Source organism: Lolium rigidum, chromosome 4 (genome assembly GCF_022539505.1).
Source record: "Lolium rigidum isolate FL_2022 chromosome 4, APGP_CSIRO_Lrig_0.1, whole genome shotgun sequence".
NCBI lineage: Eukaryota > Viridiplantae > Streptophyta > Magnoliopsida > Poales > Poaceae > Lolium > Lolium rigidum.
In genome coordinates this window covers 155,587,542-155,603,839 of record NC_061511.1, presented here as the reverse complement: position 1 = coordinate 155,603,839, position 16,298 = coordinate 155,587,542, and the positions used below count along the sequence as shown (strand labels likewise).

Below are 16,298 nucleotides of genomic sequence, written 5' to 3'. Positions count from 1 at the left end.
CGGATAGGCTCGGACGTGAGATGTATAGGGAGTGGTTACGGAAGCTCTGCGGCGTCCGGGGCGTGCTTATCATCGACGAGGGCGGCGTCTGCGGCGTTGCCGCGGTGTCGGCCTCGGAGAAGAAGACGACGACGGCGACCTTCTTTTAATCGCGAAACGGTATGCGGACCGTTTTTGGTTGGGCTGGGCTACGTCGTGGGCTTCAGCTGGGTAGGCTTCGTGGACTGCGACGGCCTGCTGCGGTGCTGGGCTGCCAGGTAAGTTTTCCCTCTCTTTTCCTTTTTTAAACTTTTCTATTTTATTTTCTGGTTTGAATTTACTATTTGATTTCAAATTTGAACTCTTTCTTATTTTGCAGGTCCTAAATTATTTGAGTATCAAGATAACTTAATACTATTATTTACTGCCTAGTGTTACTTTTTAAATACATATTCATTTTATTATTAGGTTAATATTGTGTGGGGTCTTAATTGAAATAGAAATGGGTTTTTATATCCATCTCAATTCCTTGTTAATTTAGGACCAGATTCATTTCAATGGTTTGAAATTTGATAACAAGTGAATGGTGAAAATATTATTAGGTTTAACTAATGTGCTTAACAACATTGATTGTTCATATCTATTTTAATTTTTACTAGAGTTTAAAGTAAATGGTGTTGAGAATAGGATTGGCTCATGATTTCATGTGGAGAATTACTTCTAAGGGTTTATGAAGATGGTTGGATCAACTCTATATTCTCTACTCTTGCTTAGCAACTACTACTTGAATTATTTAAAATAGATCCTAAGCTCATTATGGTTAACTAAATTACCTATCTGAATACTATTTCATTTGGTTCACTAAACCAGGTATTTGGATAGCAAAGCAAAATAGGGTATTGGTTCCATTCTACTCACAAAAGGCATTTAGTCCAGAAGCATATGTGGCTTGGTTTATACTTGTGATCCATGATACACAAGTTAGGAAACAATATTTTATGTGGGGTGGATTCTATGTGAAAAGTTTATAGTTTTGGTGATGCTTCACTAATATACAATAGGCATGAGGCATGGCAGGGTTATAATTATAATCCAAAGTAATCCATGGGTTGGAATTCACATGTAGTTTAGGGTTTAAGTTGTGACCACCAATATGATACACAACTAGAATTAGGATATGGCATAAGCTTTGGTTATGTTTTACTAATGGGACATGGCTCTCTCCTCCAAGATTAAAGGTTGGTTTGAACAAGTAGAATTTAATACTACTCTAATATTCTCTAGGATAGACATGGATATGGTTAGCATCTATAACCCCTCTCACTTCTCAATATCTTGGAATATCCTAAGGTCCTACTTAAGAGATGATGATATGATCCTCTAAATATATGGTTTTCCTAGGAATTCTACCTTGCAATATCCTGTAGCTTGTTCTTCAGGAAATCCGATAAACCTGCATCTTGTGGTATGCCTCCACCTCCTAGCTTCTTCATCTTGATCCTAGCTAATTCACATGGAGTGGCTCTATGTGTTTTCTTCCTTGTATCATGCTACAAGGTGAGCAAATGGATGAAGGGTGTGGCTCTATTTATAGGCTTGGGCAAGCTCTAGTATCATGACACATAGGTGGTGACTCTTGTGTTAGTTTGATGAGTAAGGTGCTTGGTTGTCATGCCCTCATCCATAGCAATCCTTTGAGCATGAGGTGGCAAAGCTTGGAAAGCAAGTCATGTAGATATTTTCATCCCATGTGGCATAGATCATTATCCTCTCATATGATTTATTTTTGGATAGCCAAGTGGCATTTGCTACTAAATATCTTGTGGATGGTTTTATTATTGTGGATGAGTCACTATATTATATTTGATTGGATCTACATTATAATATTGGTCAAAAGGTTAATGTGGAGGGTTATTTATCAAGTTTGGATAGTTGGTGTTTGAATTCACCAAGGCATGATCATATGAGTTTCAAAATACTCATAGTTAGTTTTATTCAAATAGTTTGAACTATAATTCGTAATGTAAATGGATTTAGTTTTATGATATTCCATATACTTAATAAGTTATGATTTAAATAAGAATGTGTGGCTTTTATGCACTTTAGACCCTGTGGTTTAACTTATTTATAAGTGAATTTAAATTACACACAAAGATAGTTGCTAACTTTCAAGTGTTAATAAGTTAGGGTTTGATTCTTAAAGAATGTTTTGTTGTAAAGCTAATTCCATTTGATCTAATCCATAGATCAAATCATCTCTACCCAAAACAAGGTTTTAACAAAGATCACAATGAAGTTTATAGCGCTTGACTTGATGATCTACTTCAGTTCCAGCAAGTCAAGTGAAACTTCGATTCTTGTGGTAAGTTTTATTTGAAAGCGCGAAAATTCCCCGGATTTTCTATGCATGAATGCAATGCACACTTTGGTGTTCTCCCATTTTATTGCCTCTAAACCTGGGATATTACAACATGGATGATATGCACCCCATAAACCTCAAAATTCGTAGTAATTTTAAATAATAATAAAAAATGAATCCTCCTAGAAACAAAAGATGATCAAGTATTGTACTCGTATAAAAATGTTTGGGCTCGAAATGACTTCCATGATATCCTAAGAAAAAAAGACAAATTCATGAAGAATATAGCATGAATAGTACATACATGGTGCTTTTCGATTTTGTCATTTTTACCTAGGATACAATGATAGTAATTTCCCCGCGATTTTTTTATACAAGTACAATACTTGATCATCTTTGGTTCCAAAATGATTTGGATTTTTAAACCTTTTTTGAATTACTATTTTTTTATGTATGGGGTGCTTGGCACCCATGAGCATGAATGTATTTCCCTATAGGTATGCCATATGGAGAAAAAAATAGATATTGCTGCCATTGGTCCTTGCAAGTATCAGCACAGAGTGGCATATAAAATCCACATCTATTAACATTTAAGGTAAACTGGTTTGTGAATATGGTTAATTATGTTCGACCATATTTAGAACATCTTGCATATGACGCACCTCACAGTTGGGTATGTTTTTTTTTTTTGGACAATGCAAATAATGGCGCCTATCCTTTTGGACTATGTACTGACAGTCTGACACACAGATAGTCATAGAGCGGTGTATAATTTTCGAGCATATTTCATGCGTAAATTTGCAACGGCAAATAGAGCAGAATCGGAGGAAGTCCGGATACCGTTTCGTTCCCCTCTGAGGCGATTAGGTTTTCCAGTGACAACGGAGGCGGCCGCCGTTCTCTACCGACGGTGTGCACGTTAGATCAAAGTTTTTTCTTGGTAAGGTAAGAGGGCGGAGCCCTTGTTCACCATGGCGGCGAGTGGTGCACCGTCGGCGACGGCTCAGACCGACGGAGAACCGCGAGATCCGGAACCTGTGGAAGGAAGTGGTTCAAAAACCACAGAATCTGTGGAGGATCTGATGAGGAACATGAAGCTGACGGCTGCGGAAGCGGATCGTCTGGTTGATGATGATGAGGATGATCTGGTGGAGCCATGCTGGGCGATTGCGGGTAAGATCCTGGCGCCGGATCCAAAAGTTTTTCATATCAATGTGATAGAAGATGCGCTGCGCCCGGCATGGGGAAACCCCAAGGGGTTGGTGTTCCGAAGTGGTGGAAAAAATCTTTTCATCGCTGATCTGGCTTCAGAGCGAGATCGGGAGAGGATCTGGAATAGATCACCGTGGACTGTCTCAAAATTCGCGGTGGTCTTAGAAAATTACGACTCTCGTAGTCGACCTTCTCAACTGAAGTTTGATAGACTGCTGATATGGGTACGGGTGCTTGATCTCCCATACAATAAACTGAATGATAGTTGGGGGAAGAGAATTGCCAGCAAGGTCGGAGATTTTGTTCGACTGGATGCGAACAAGGATGGTCTTGTGAGTGCTCAGTACCTCCGTGCGAGGGTTTTTATCAAGGTCAACGATCCCATCATGCGATGGGTGGGTTTGGACTCCAAGCGCCTGGACAAAACTTTCTGGTATGATGTCCAGTATGAATTCTTACCGTATTTCTGCTTCTCCTGTGGGATCCTAGGCCATTCTGAAACGAGATGTCCTACACCTGCTGAGAGGAGTGCTGATGGAAGTCTGCCATGGGGACCGCACCTCAGGGCCCTGAATGAGAAAAAGAAGACTAGAGGTCCTCCTTTTGCTGAAGGAGGATATAATGAATCTCCAGATTTTTATGAGTTTGATGATAGTTTGAATCGAGGGAAAGAATCTCAGGAGAATGATAACTCTAGTATGCAGGACAATCAGAGAAGTGACAATTCTGCTGGCAGGGGCAGAGGAAGAGGAAAGAACCTATTTGGTAGAGGAGGTGGCCCGCCTCAATTCTATCAAAGGAGGCTGAATAATGCAACCACCGAGCTAGGGAAGAATGAGGCTAATAACAATTCCACAAGGGACTTGGTGATGTTTGACCCAAAAATAATTGGGGAGAAGAGAGATGATGCTGATCTGACAAGTCGCAAGGAGGGCTTGACCCCAGATCCGAAGAAGAAACGTGGTAACCCATCTTCTGCAAATTCATTGGCGACGGCTGCGAGTCAGCCGCGCCGGACGCAATGAGTTGTGCAAGTGCAAACTGCCGAGGGCTTGGGAACTTTCCGGCAGTTAGAGAGCTTCGCAGCTTTGTGAAGCAATATGATCCCGCTTTACTCTTTGTAATGGAAACAAAAATAAAAGGAAAGAGAGTAGAGAAATTATCTAGCACCTTTGGCTTTGCTGGAGGATTTGCAGTAGACAGTGATGGCTTAAGTGGTGGCATTGGATTGTTCTGGTCATCTGCTGTCATTGTTGACATAAAGAGTTTTGACCTGCATCATATTGATGCAGTGGTTCAATTTGTGGATGGATCAGTTCCCCCGTGGCGTTTTACTGGTGTTTACGGTGAATCCAGGAGGGAAAACAGACATCTTACGTGGACGCTATTGCGGCGCCTCCATGGAATCCGAAATCTTCCGTGGTTGTGTATGGGGGACTTTAATGAAACTTTATATGGCACGGAACATTTTAGTGAGCATGCAAGGGAGGAATGGCAGATGAGAGCCTTCCGAGAAGCTGTTGCAGATTGTGATTTGCAAGATCTGGGATTCGCAGGCCTCCCATACACATGGGATAATAGGCAGGAGGGGGTTGCAAATGTGAAAGCACGCATTGATAGAGCCCTTGGTAATGACTCCTTCATGCAGTTGTTTCAGTTGATTAATGTGAAGCACATAAGTATGGTTCAATCAGATCACTCTTTGATCTTAACTGAACTTCGGAAATATGGTCAGCAGTGGCCTCAAGGTAATCGCACCTTCCGCTATGAAAACGTTTGGCAAACACACAGTGATTACGATAAGGTGGTGAAGGATCTCTGGCAAAAGGCTGACAAGGGTACAGGGCTGTCTGGTTTCGCAAAAACTCTAAAGTGTTTGCAGACTGGATTGGCTTCCTGGGGAACCTCCACGTTCGGTAATTTTAAGAAAAAGCTTGCAAATCTTAGGAGAGAATTGGAACGTGTGAGGAAGGGATCAGTGGGTCGAGGCCCATGTGCGGAGGAAAGAAAGTTAATGGAAAGGATCAGTGAGGTCCTATTCCAGGAAGAGATATGGATTAAGCAACGATCCCGAGTAAACTGGTTGAAAGCTGGGGACCGAAACTCTGCTTATTTTCATGCATATGCATCGCAGCGGAAGAGAATGAACTCGATCATTTCTTTGCAGCGTGAGGATGGATCTCGGTGTGAGACAGCTGAAGAGGTTAAACAGGAGGTTCAGAGTTTTTACACTAGCCTTTATACATCAGATGGGGCACCGGAGTATGACGACCTGTTGAATCTTGTCCAGGAGAAGATTGTGCAGGAGGATAGAGATATTCTTGATGAGCCTTTTACGGAGGAGGAAGTGAAGCATGCACTGTTTCAAATGCATCCGTCCAAGGCACCAGGGGTAGACGGCTTTACAGCTGGTTTTTATCAAAGACATTGGGATTTAATGGGGGAGGAGCTAACTGCTGCGATTTTGAATTTTCTGAATGGGGGGGAAATGCCTGAGACGATGAATGATACCGCAATTACATTAATACCAAAGGTAAGGAATCCCCAATCCATAAAGCAGTATAGGCCCATCTCCCTGTGTACGGTTCTTTATAAGATTGCTACAAAAACTGTGGCGAATAGAATGAGACCTGTTCTGGAGAATTCTATCAGCCAGGAACAGAGTGCTTTTGTGCCCGGAAGATTAATTTCCGATAATGCTCTTGTTGCCTTTGAGTGCATTCACTCTATGAAGAGAAAGAAAAGAGGTAAAAAGGGACATTGTGCGGTGAAGCTAGACATGATGAAAGCCTATGATCGTGTCGAATGGCCTTTCATTGAGGCAATGCTCTTGAAGCTGGGTTTTCCCAGAAGAATGGTACAACTTATTATGAGATGTGTATCTACTGTTAGATTTTCCGTGAAAGTGAATGGAGGTCTCCTGGATGCTTTTTTTCCTTCTCGCGGAATCAGACAGGGAGATCCGATGTCGCCTTATCTGTTCCTTTATTGTGCAGAAGGACTGACTGCTTTGTTAAATCATTACAACACTGGTTTTGTGGACAGGGGAATTCGAGTTTGTAACAGATCACCCTGGATCTCACATCTTCTATTTGCTGATGATAGCCTCATTTTCATCAATGCTAACGGAGCGAGTGCAGCGAGATTGAATGAAATCCTGCATATATATAATCTTGCGTCGGGGCAGATGGTTAATAAGGAAAAAAGTTCGGTTTTTTTCTCCCCGTGCACTTTAGATGTTCACAAGGTTGCGGTGAAACAAAATTTAAATATTCAGAGGGAAGCTTTTAGTGAGAAGTACCTTGGTTTGCCAACTGCTGTGGGCAGAATCACTGATGAAGTTTTCGAATATATAGCTGATTCGGCAAAGGGGAAAATTAACGGATGGGCAGAGAAGAACCTATCCTATCCTGGTAAGGAGGCGCTGTTAAAATCTGTTATCCAAGCCAAGCCAATTAATAGTATGAGTTGTTTCTTACTCTCCAAGGGCTCTTGCAAGAAATTTACTTCTTTGATGGGCAAGTTTTGGTGGAGTGGTAACCTTGATAAGCGATCGATGCATTGGTTATCGTGGGATAAGTTGGCTATTCCGAAAAGCCAAGGTGGAATGGGTTTTCGTGATATGCACACGTTCAATGTGGCACTGTTGGGGAAGCAAGCCTGGAGGATTATTATGAATCCAAACTCTCTTTGCTCCCAGGTGCTAAGGACAAGATATCTTCATAATCAGGTTTTTATGACTGCAGTGCCGCCAAGGGCTGCCTCTAGAACTTGGCGTGCAGTTCTGGCAGGAAGGGACGCCCTGAGAGTAGGGCTTATAAAACGAGTGGGCTCGGGAGAGACAATCTCCATTTGGGAGGATAATTGGATACCGAATTCCACAACAATGAGGCCCATGGGGCGACTTATGGAGACTGACTTGGTAAAGGTAAATGAACTGATTGATGCTGATCGTCAGTGGAATATCCCTTTGATTAGGAGCCTCTTCTTTGCTCCTGATGTGGAGTCCATACTGCAAATTCCTCTCAGATCAAGTGAGGGAGAAGATTGGCTAGCATGGTCCTTAGAGAAATCTGGGATGTACTCAGTCCGCTCTGCCTACCGAGCGATGGCGCTGAGAAATCAGATGGAGGATGTTGCTATTGGTGGTGCAGCGTCGTCGTCATCTGAGAGCAATGGTGATATTTGGAAAAGGCTTTGGAAGCTCTGCGTTGTTCCTAAGGTGCGTGTTTTTTGGTGGAGAGTTCTTAGGGGAATTATACCTGATTACGGGACTCTCACACGGAGGCATGTCATGGAAGATAGCACCTGTGGGTTATGCAAGTCGGAGCCCGAGACTCTAATGCATGCACTAATTGAGTGCAACCATGCAAGACTGTTTTGGACAGCTGCAAAGGAAGTTCTATTGTTTAAACTTCCAAGACTTCATCCCTCTACATGGAGGGCTGATATCCTATGTGAACCGGCGTTCACACAGCGGGATAGAGCGATTATCACTACAGTGATGTACTCAATATGGACTTCGAGAAACAATGTGACACATGGTGAAGTTGGTTATGATCCAGTAAAATCAATGGAGTTCATTAGAGAGACGTTGGAAACCCTGGAACTTCCCAAGGCTAAAACACAGGCAAGAGGTGCACGACCAACGTGCGCCTGGCAAGGTCCACCGGCTGGCTTCGTCAAGATTAATTCTGATGGTGGCTTCCAATATGATCAAGGCCTAGCAGCGACGGGTGTAGTAGCACGAGATGGTGCTGGCTATTGTGGAGCACGGTGCAAGATCTATGAGGGAATTATTGATCCTCTTACGATTGAGGCCCTGGCTCTAAGAGATGGCTGTGTCCTTGCTTTGGACAGGGGTTTTACCCGACTGATTTTTGAAGTTGACAGTTCAGTTCTGGTAAAACACTGGAATGAGCGTTTGACTGATCGATCTGTGATCAGGTCAATTTTAGATGATATTACCGAGATTAGCAGTAATTTTACTTCTTTTAGAATTTGTTTTGTTAGGCGTGAAGCGAACCAGGCGGCTCATTCCATTGCAAAGTTCGGTTGCTTGCATGGGGAGTCGGTTTCCTGGGGGACTGAACCTCCAGACTTTTTAGTTCACAGCCTTGAGGCTGATTGTATTCCTGTCTTGGTGAATTAATAAAGGTTGTTTTAAGTGTCAAAAAAAAAAAATAGAGCAGAATCTGGTATGGACAGTGGAAAGGGGAGTACATGGCTTAGAATTGGAAGGCATTTTTTTGCCTTGGCCATGGAGCAAAAAAGGGAAGGGGACATGGCACCAAACGCCTCGTTCCGAGACGTCAACTCGTTTGTTCCCACACTGGCGCGAGCGCATACTCCTGCACACCCGCCTCTATATTATCTTCGTCGTCGTGCCACTCACTTCCCGCGCTCTCCTCCTCCATCACACGCACACTGATCGAAGCCTATCGCTCGCTAGTCGCTACCTCGGACACCGTCTACTGCAGCATGGAGGCCTCGCCGTCTTGCAGCGACAGCTTCTCCCGCTCGTGGCTCGTCTGCAAGGCGCCGCCGCCGTCGTCCTTCGAGCATGTCGACGCCGACGCCGATGCCGGCCTCGGGTGTTCGTTCAACAGCTCCACGTCCTTCATCGACATGGACCCCGCGGAGCTCTTCTCGATGCGGTGGACGTCCGCCGCACCCATGCCGCCGGCAGAGCAGGAAGAGGAGGCGGCAGAGTTCGACTTCGGCCAGCTGGCATGCGCCGGCGCAGCGCAGTGCTCCTCCCCGCTGCTTGTCGGCGCCGGACTACCCACCCTCCTCCCGTGCGAGCCGCGAAACAGCATCGCGTCGTACGCCGACGCCGCGTTCTACTCCGCGCAGAGCACGCCGGCCTCCGCGGTCAGCAGCTCGCGGCGCGCGGGCGGCGCCAAGGCGCCGCTGCGGATACTGCTCCGGTACATGCGGCTCCTCGCGCCGCTGTGCCGGAAGGTGAGAGCGCTTCCGGCGCGGGCGCTGTCGCCGCGGTCGACGACGCCCAGGGCTGCCGCCTTCGCCGGGGCGACGACGGCGTCCCCGGCGCGGCAGTCCACGTCCAGCTACGCGAGCGCCGCCGAGTACTGGTGCCAGGGCCACGCCGAAACCGCCGTGAGGGACGCCATCCTCTATTGCAAGAAATCGGTCCAAGGACAGGACGCGTGAGCGCGCGAGTACCGGAGAGCAAGAACGATACAGTGCCCGTCGCTCCCCTCTCGATCGGTTGCTGGTCCGTGTGAATTTTGATTTCTCGTGTGTAGATTCTTTACGCATACGGTACCACCAGAGTGTCTATAAGCTGTGCTCCAAGGTGATTTGACCTTGTGAAGCATTAATCCGAACAAGTTAACCTTGTGATCCAAGCTATATTGTCACTGTTCTATACACCTCATTCAGGCCGTGGCAAAGATTGCTGCAAAGATGATCACTGTCCTTCATGAACTCAGCTTGTCTCCCGTGCCCAAATTGTCTTCATCAAATTGAGAAGCATACATGACAAATTTATGTGTGTGAGAGATTATGCGAGAAGGCTACACAAATCCAAAACTCCGGCACTTCTCCTCAAGCTTCACATCAAAAAAGGCTTTTAGTTCGTGCCATGGGACTATCTCCTAGCTGTGCTTCAAAGGTTGGGTTTCCCTCCTAGATTTAGAGATTGTCATGTCGCCTTTCTATGCTCCGTATCATCAAGAGTGCTTCTAAATGGAGTTCCGGGGGCGCCAATCAAGCATGGCCATGGATTGCGACCAGGGGGGCGTTCTTCCCGCTTCTTTTTGTCCTTGCAATTGAGCACATGCAATCCATCCTTCAGAGGGCCACGACCAATGGATATCTTCACCGGCTGCGAGGACACGCCAGATGCATTCGTACTTCTGTCGATGCCGATGATGCTGCAATTTTCATGGCGCCAATCAAAGAGTACATGTACGCCTTCTCTCACATCCTTCGTGGTCGGCCAAGTCACGGGCCTTGTCGCTAATGTACAAAAAAGCAAGGTGGTGCCCATAAGATGCCGCAAAATTTACCTTGATTACACCCTCCATGGCTTTCCCGCTTTGAGATCTAGCTTCCCTATCCGATATTTAGGTCTACCACTCTGGGTACACGAAGTGTGGATTTCTTCTAATTGTTGACAAAATGGTGATCAAGTTGCCAATTGGGCAAGGCAAATATGTCACCACCGCCGGAAGACGCTAATCAAATCCGTTACTACCTGTCAAGCCATTTACCCTCTCACCGCCTTGGTGCCTCCAAAAGGCATTATGAAGGATATTCTTAAACTTGAGCGGCATCCGACAAGGTGGGATCTTGTGTGTCAGCCAAAGAATATGGGAGGCCTCGTTGTTTTGGGCCTCGAGAAGTTCGCGAGAGCTTTGAGGCTTTGATGACATTAGTATGAATGGACGGAGCAGGAGCGTGCTTGGGTAAAAGATGCCACATACACGAATCTCTTCTACTCTTCTATCAACCTTGCCATTGGGGATGGAAGGACTGCAAAGTTTTGGCATGCGCCTTGGTTAGAGGGATAAGAGTCCAAAAATATTGCTCCATCCATTTTTTCCATCTCCAAGCAAAAGAATTTCTTGGTGAATAGGGCAATGAGTTTTGGATTGAGAATTTGAACCTTGCGAGTGATATATCGGTTAATCACATCAATGCTTTCTACAACCTTCGGATCAAGATTCAAGAGATCCAAATCACCGATGGTGTAAGGACACCATATCTTGGAAGCTTTCCTCCTCCGGAAATTACTCCATGAGAGCACAATATACTTAGCAAAATTTGAGGATGCACGTACATCATTCATGAAGATAGCGTGTTTCACGATAATTTGCCCCCACCCACCCCCACCCCAAATGCATTATTTTGCTAGGCTTAATCTCCAAAATAGGGTGTGGATGGAAGACCGTCTTGCTCATCGTGGGTGGCTAAATTGCGGTCTTTCCCAACTCTATAAGAGAGAGCGGGAGACCGCGGCGCACCTAATGTTCAATTGTAGGTACTCTTGCCGCATTCGGCAAGGCTTGAAGGAGTGGCTAGGGGTTTGGCAAACCTTGACCTCTCCCAATTGATTTTTTTTTTTGCACGGTGGAGTCGTGGTGGTGTGCTGTCATCGTGGTGGATGTCCAGTGTCGCAAGGGCCTCTCCTCTTTGATTCTCCTTGTCACTTGGGAGCTAGGAACGAGAGAAATGCTAGAGTTTATAGAAACTTTGCCTCTATGCCAAATGTGATATTTGCGAGTATTAAGCGAAATGCTTCCCTTTAGCGGATCTCAGGCGCGAAACATTCGGGATCCATTTTGCCACGAGATTAGGCTTTTGTATTTGGTCTCTTGGCCGTTTAGCCGCTTGGCTTGGGTTGTACCGTAAAACTATGGGAAACTATTGTTGATCAATGAAATAGGTCAAGCACAAGAGTTGATTTTAAAATGGTCAAGGACGAGAAGCAAATGATGTGCTTCCCTTCCCTAATTTTGTCATGATTCTGTGCATTATATATGAATGCATGCACCAGGCCAGACAGACCCCATGCGTTAGGTTACTAGACACCGACTTATTGCGATTCGTTCGACCAAACCCAGTGTGTTCCCGCCCGGCAATGCACATTACTAAACTCATTCTGACCTAAGGTTCAGAGATCAATCAGGTCAAGCCGAGGCCGAGATCAGGCTACACCAAACACAGAGAACATTAGATTTCTACGGTCCATACCGTGCAAATCTACGCAACCAGAATGGCAGTAGATAGAGTCGGAGGAGCATCAATCGAGCAGGACATCGATCATGCGCAGGAATCGCCCCGGCATGCAATTGGGCACGAGAGGAAATCCGAAAACGGACCGCTCACCGTACATGGGCTATCGTCCCGACATGCGCCGGCCGGGACCAAAAGGGAGCGGCCAATGATTTCCTATCGGCGCGACACATCGGATGGGAGCCGGGCTGTCGTATCTCCCCTGTTCCCGACCAGCGACGGTTGTGGAAGAAGAAGAAGACGTAACATTCCGAACGCTGCCAATTACAGGTCGAGAGAGACAGCGCGCATGTAAACGTGAGCATTTAGGAACAACACCATCACCATTGCCAGCTTGAAGAATAGAATGGATTCTCTCCTGTGAGCAGCCTCTTGTTAGTGTTAGGAATCGGGGAAAATGCAGTGTTGAACCCGGCGGCATTTGCTCCCGGCGGAACTCGGCTTGCTATTGGTCTGTGTAGTTTGTGGTCCTAACAGAGAAAGGAAAATACGAATGAGAATACCGTGTGTGGACCCGCAATTAATGCTTGCGCACGGAAATCAGAGAGAGAATTTCATGAGGCTGCTGGCCGGCACCTCCGCTGTGCCAGAAGGTTTGTGGACATGTTGTGACTGGACCATGTATCGGGGAGCTGCCGGTGGTAGGCTGCTGTTGATGCGCATCCTCTGCAGCTTCCTGCTGCTCGCCATGCAACGCCGCTCTCGTCGGGCTCGAACCAGAACACCGCCGCCGACATGGCCATCCATGCGGCCGTCCTTGGCTTCCCAAGAACACCTGGAGCCACCGGGCGGGCTAGGAGCTTGGTAATAGTATGTGCCTGCTCGAACTGGGGCACCGCTCGTACGAACAATGCCACCTTCACCACCACGTCAAGAGCAACCGCGGCGCCGCTTCGTAGTGCCACCACCGCGCTGGCCATGGCAAACACCAGCAGGCTCCGCCGTTTCTTTCCCAAACCCACGTTCTAGAGCGCCTCTGCTGCACGCCTGCACCACGTTGGCGCGCACGCAGCGGCAGCGAGCTCCTCAGCGTTGACTAAGCCACCCTCGTTCGTGCGCTAGCCGCCCTTCCCTTCCCAAGAACATCTAGAGCGCCACCGCGGCGGCGGTGTGCCGCTTCTCCTCTAGCTCAAGGACAGTGCCCCTGCCACAGTGCCCAGACTCGCTTTCAATAGTGCCGCCACCGCTGCGCTGTGTCAGCGGCGGGTCATGTCGCTGTCGCTGCTCTCTATCAGTAGCCGGGCATGTCGCCGCGGCTGTGCTATATCAGCCGCCGGTCGTGCCATTGCCGCTGAGATGTGTTAGGAGTCGCTTGTTCCACCGCCGCTGTGTGCTGTCAGGGGCCAGTCGCGACGCCGCAGCTGCGCTATGTGAAGAGCTGGTGGCCGCGCTCTGCAAGGGCGAGCGGTGCGCGCCGCTGGCCGAGCTGAGCGCGTCCGAGGGCCTGTTCTCGCGGGAGCGCAGCGCGTCCGAGGTGTGGCAGCTGCCCGGGAGCGCCGCCGCCGTGGTGTGCCACGCCTGCGAGGCCAGCCTGCTCCCGCGCCTCGCAGCGTGGGAGAGGTCCGAGACCGTCGCCGCCAAGATCAGTACGCCATCGAGGGCCAGATGCAGGGCTGCGCCTTCTCACTAGGCCTCGGCGAGCCCAACCTCGCCGGCAAGCCCGTGCTGGAGTACGACCGTGTCGTGCGGCCGCAGGAGCTACACGCGCTCAAGCCCAGGGTGGCGCCGGATCCCAAGACCGGGTACCGCAACCGGGAGAACGAGGCGATGTTCACCATCCACCAGATCCTATCCAGCTCCTCACCGGCCTCAACACCCATATCGAAGCCTATGACAGGGAGGCGGCCGCGAGTGACTGCTGGATCCGGAGCTCGCGGATGGCAGCAATCTCCTCGGCCTCGTCTATGCAGAACAGTCACTCGCCGACGGGTATGAATCACCGCGCCGCCCATTCATGGAGCACCGCGCTAGCACCTCGTCCATGGAAAAATGCCAACGCATTGCATTGTGTATCGATGGAGTAGTTCAATTTTTTATTAACTCTTTCCATAAAGCGGGATCCACACATGTATGATCAATTACTCCATGTATGATGCGTCAATTTGCTACCAGTATACGAGAAAGACTAACTCCTGCTGTGGTCCCCAAATACTGCGTTCTCCACCAATGAAAGGCCGACTTAAGGCAGGATCAAATGCCGCCGGGTTCTATATATCCACTCTCTAGGAATCGGTCGCTTCGAAGCGTGTCGACCTGTATGGACTGCATGCGTAGATTTTCTGGGCAGAGAGGCATTTTCCCGTCGTGGTTGGCATCTAGGCTAGATGATCTAGCGCGAGCGAGATCGGGCTGAATCGATCGTGTCGTCGCAAGAGGCCGAGCAAGCAGGTCGGGGAGAGCGACGGCGCCGCGCGGGGGCCTGCGTGTATGGGCGTTGGGGTGGGGATACGCGTTCGTTCGGTCGGCTGGCCGGAACAGGGGCGCGCCCACATGGGTAGCGAACGCCGAGCGCTCTCCCGGGAGCTCGGCGACAGGACAGCGATCTATCTGTCCCTCGCCCGCCCCTGGACCTCGACGCCCTCGCTGCCCGAACGCGGCCGCGCGCGCCGGCGACAGCTTACTTGCCGGCTGCCGCGCAACGTTGGCCGTAGTCGTTTCCGGTAGCTCGAGAGCACCCTCACGCAGTCACGCACGTCCGGCCGGCCGGCGGACCCGCGGGCTTGCTGCTTGCCGGGATGATGATGATGGTGTTCCCGGATTTGGCTGCTGCTGGAGGCCCTGGAAGGCCGGAGTGATGATGGTGTTCCCGGACGCTGGTCGGGACGACGTACCTAACCGGCTGCTAGCCGCCTAGCCCCCATGGCCATGGCTCGTTTTGTGATCGTTGCGGCTACAGCTTGATATGGAACGTACAGCGACTCTTAGCTCATCCACAAATCGACAGCAACATCAACACCACGACACCACGTGGTGTCGGAATTTTAGTAGTCCAGGCCTCACCCTTAAAGCATTTCCACTTGTACCCCCATTCGGCTTGATAATGGGAGCCGGTTAACTCTCAGCCGTACCTCCCATAAACATAATGGAAAATTAAAATTTTATAAAAAACATGCAATTTCATTCAAAGTTTCACACAGGCGGAAGGCGAGGAGGAAAATGACCGGTTCGTCTGCAACCGCTGACTAAGCTAGCCCACGACAACCGGAAGGTTCGCACGCTCTCTTCCTGCCAACTTAGTTTTTCGCTGAGCGAGAATTAACTTAATTCTTGTTTGCATGGCGTTGTAACATGTTTAGTACCCCATGAACTCTTTTGTGCCGCGTGAATAATTACTTTACTTAATGAACCATTTTTCTTAGGTGCAACACAATAGTACTAGAAACATCTCGGTCCTATTCACAACGGATAGACGAATCACGATATAAATCTAATACCTCGGAGTCGATCGAGCACTAACTTGATTCTTGATCGACCGAGAACAAGCAAGATGGTTAGTTTAAGTGGTGAAGTGTGTGTCTGTTTCTGAAATTTTCATGTGTAGTGTTTTCTAATAGACGGGCCTTTTGTTGTTGAGGAAATAAAAAAATATTCTGCAAGAAGCGGACTGCCTACTTATCGCTCATTAGCGCGCGAGACCGTGCATCACCCGAAACGGATCCAGGTTGAACCGGCCCATTAGTTCGTTCCGTCAACAAAGTAGGTACTATATAGTTTTTTTTTCATTTTTACAACTGAAAGAGCAAAGTCTAAACTCCGGGTTTTGTGTGTTTGATGATAACATTTGAGTAATCTCACCGTGTGCTTTGAATATCATTGTTAGATTTGCAAGTGCACGGTGACCTCGCTGGACACGTCAAGATCGGAAGACTGAAGTGTAGCTTATAGGTTTTCTGGTTTTGTGTGTGTATCGTGAGGTGACATGGCTGGAGAGAAAAAGGGGAGAAAACCAGTTTTTGCCAGACCGGTACTACCGGTACTAGTAGCG

At 48.0% G+C, this 16,298-nt stretch overlaps 1 protein-coding gene across 1 annotated transcript; it reads left to right on the top strand.

Annotated features, from left to right (window-relative positions):
- The first annotated feature begins 9,031 nt into the window (after positions 1 to 9,031).
- LOC124650456 lies at positions 9,032 to 9,943 on the top strand. Its single transcript, XM_047189977.1, has one exon. It carries the CDS (start codon positions 9,032 to 9,034, stop codon positions 9,722 to 9,724), a length of 693 nt encoding a protein of 230 aa, XP_047045933.1. The 3' UTR covers positions 9,725 to 9,943.
- Positions 9,944 to 16,298: the final 6,355 nt, after the last annotated feature.

Excerpts from the sequence above, each read along its gene's own strand:
- LOC124650456 (XM_047189977.1), top strand. The coding sequence starts at position 9,032 with ATGGAGGCCTCGCCGTCTTGCAGCGACAGCTTCTCCCGCTCGTGGCTC.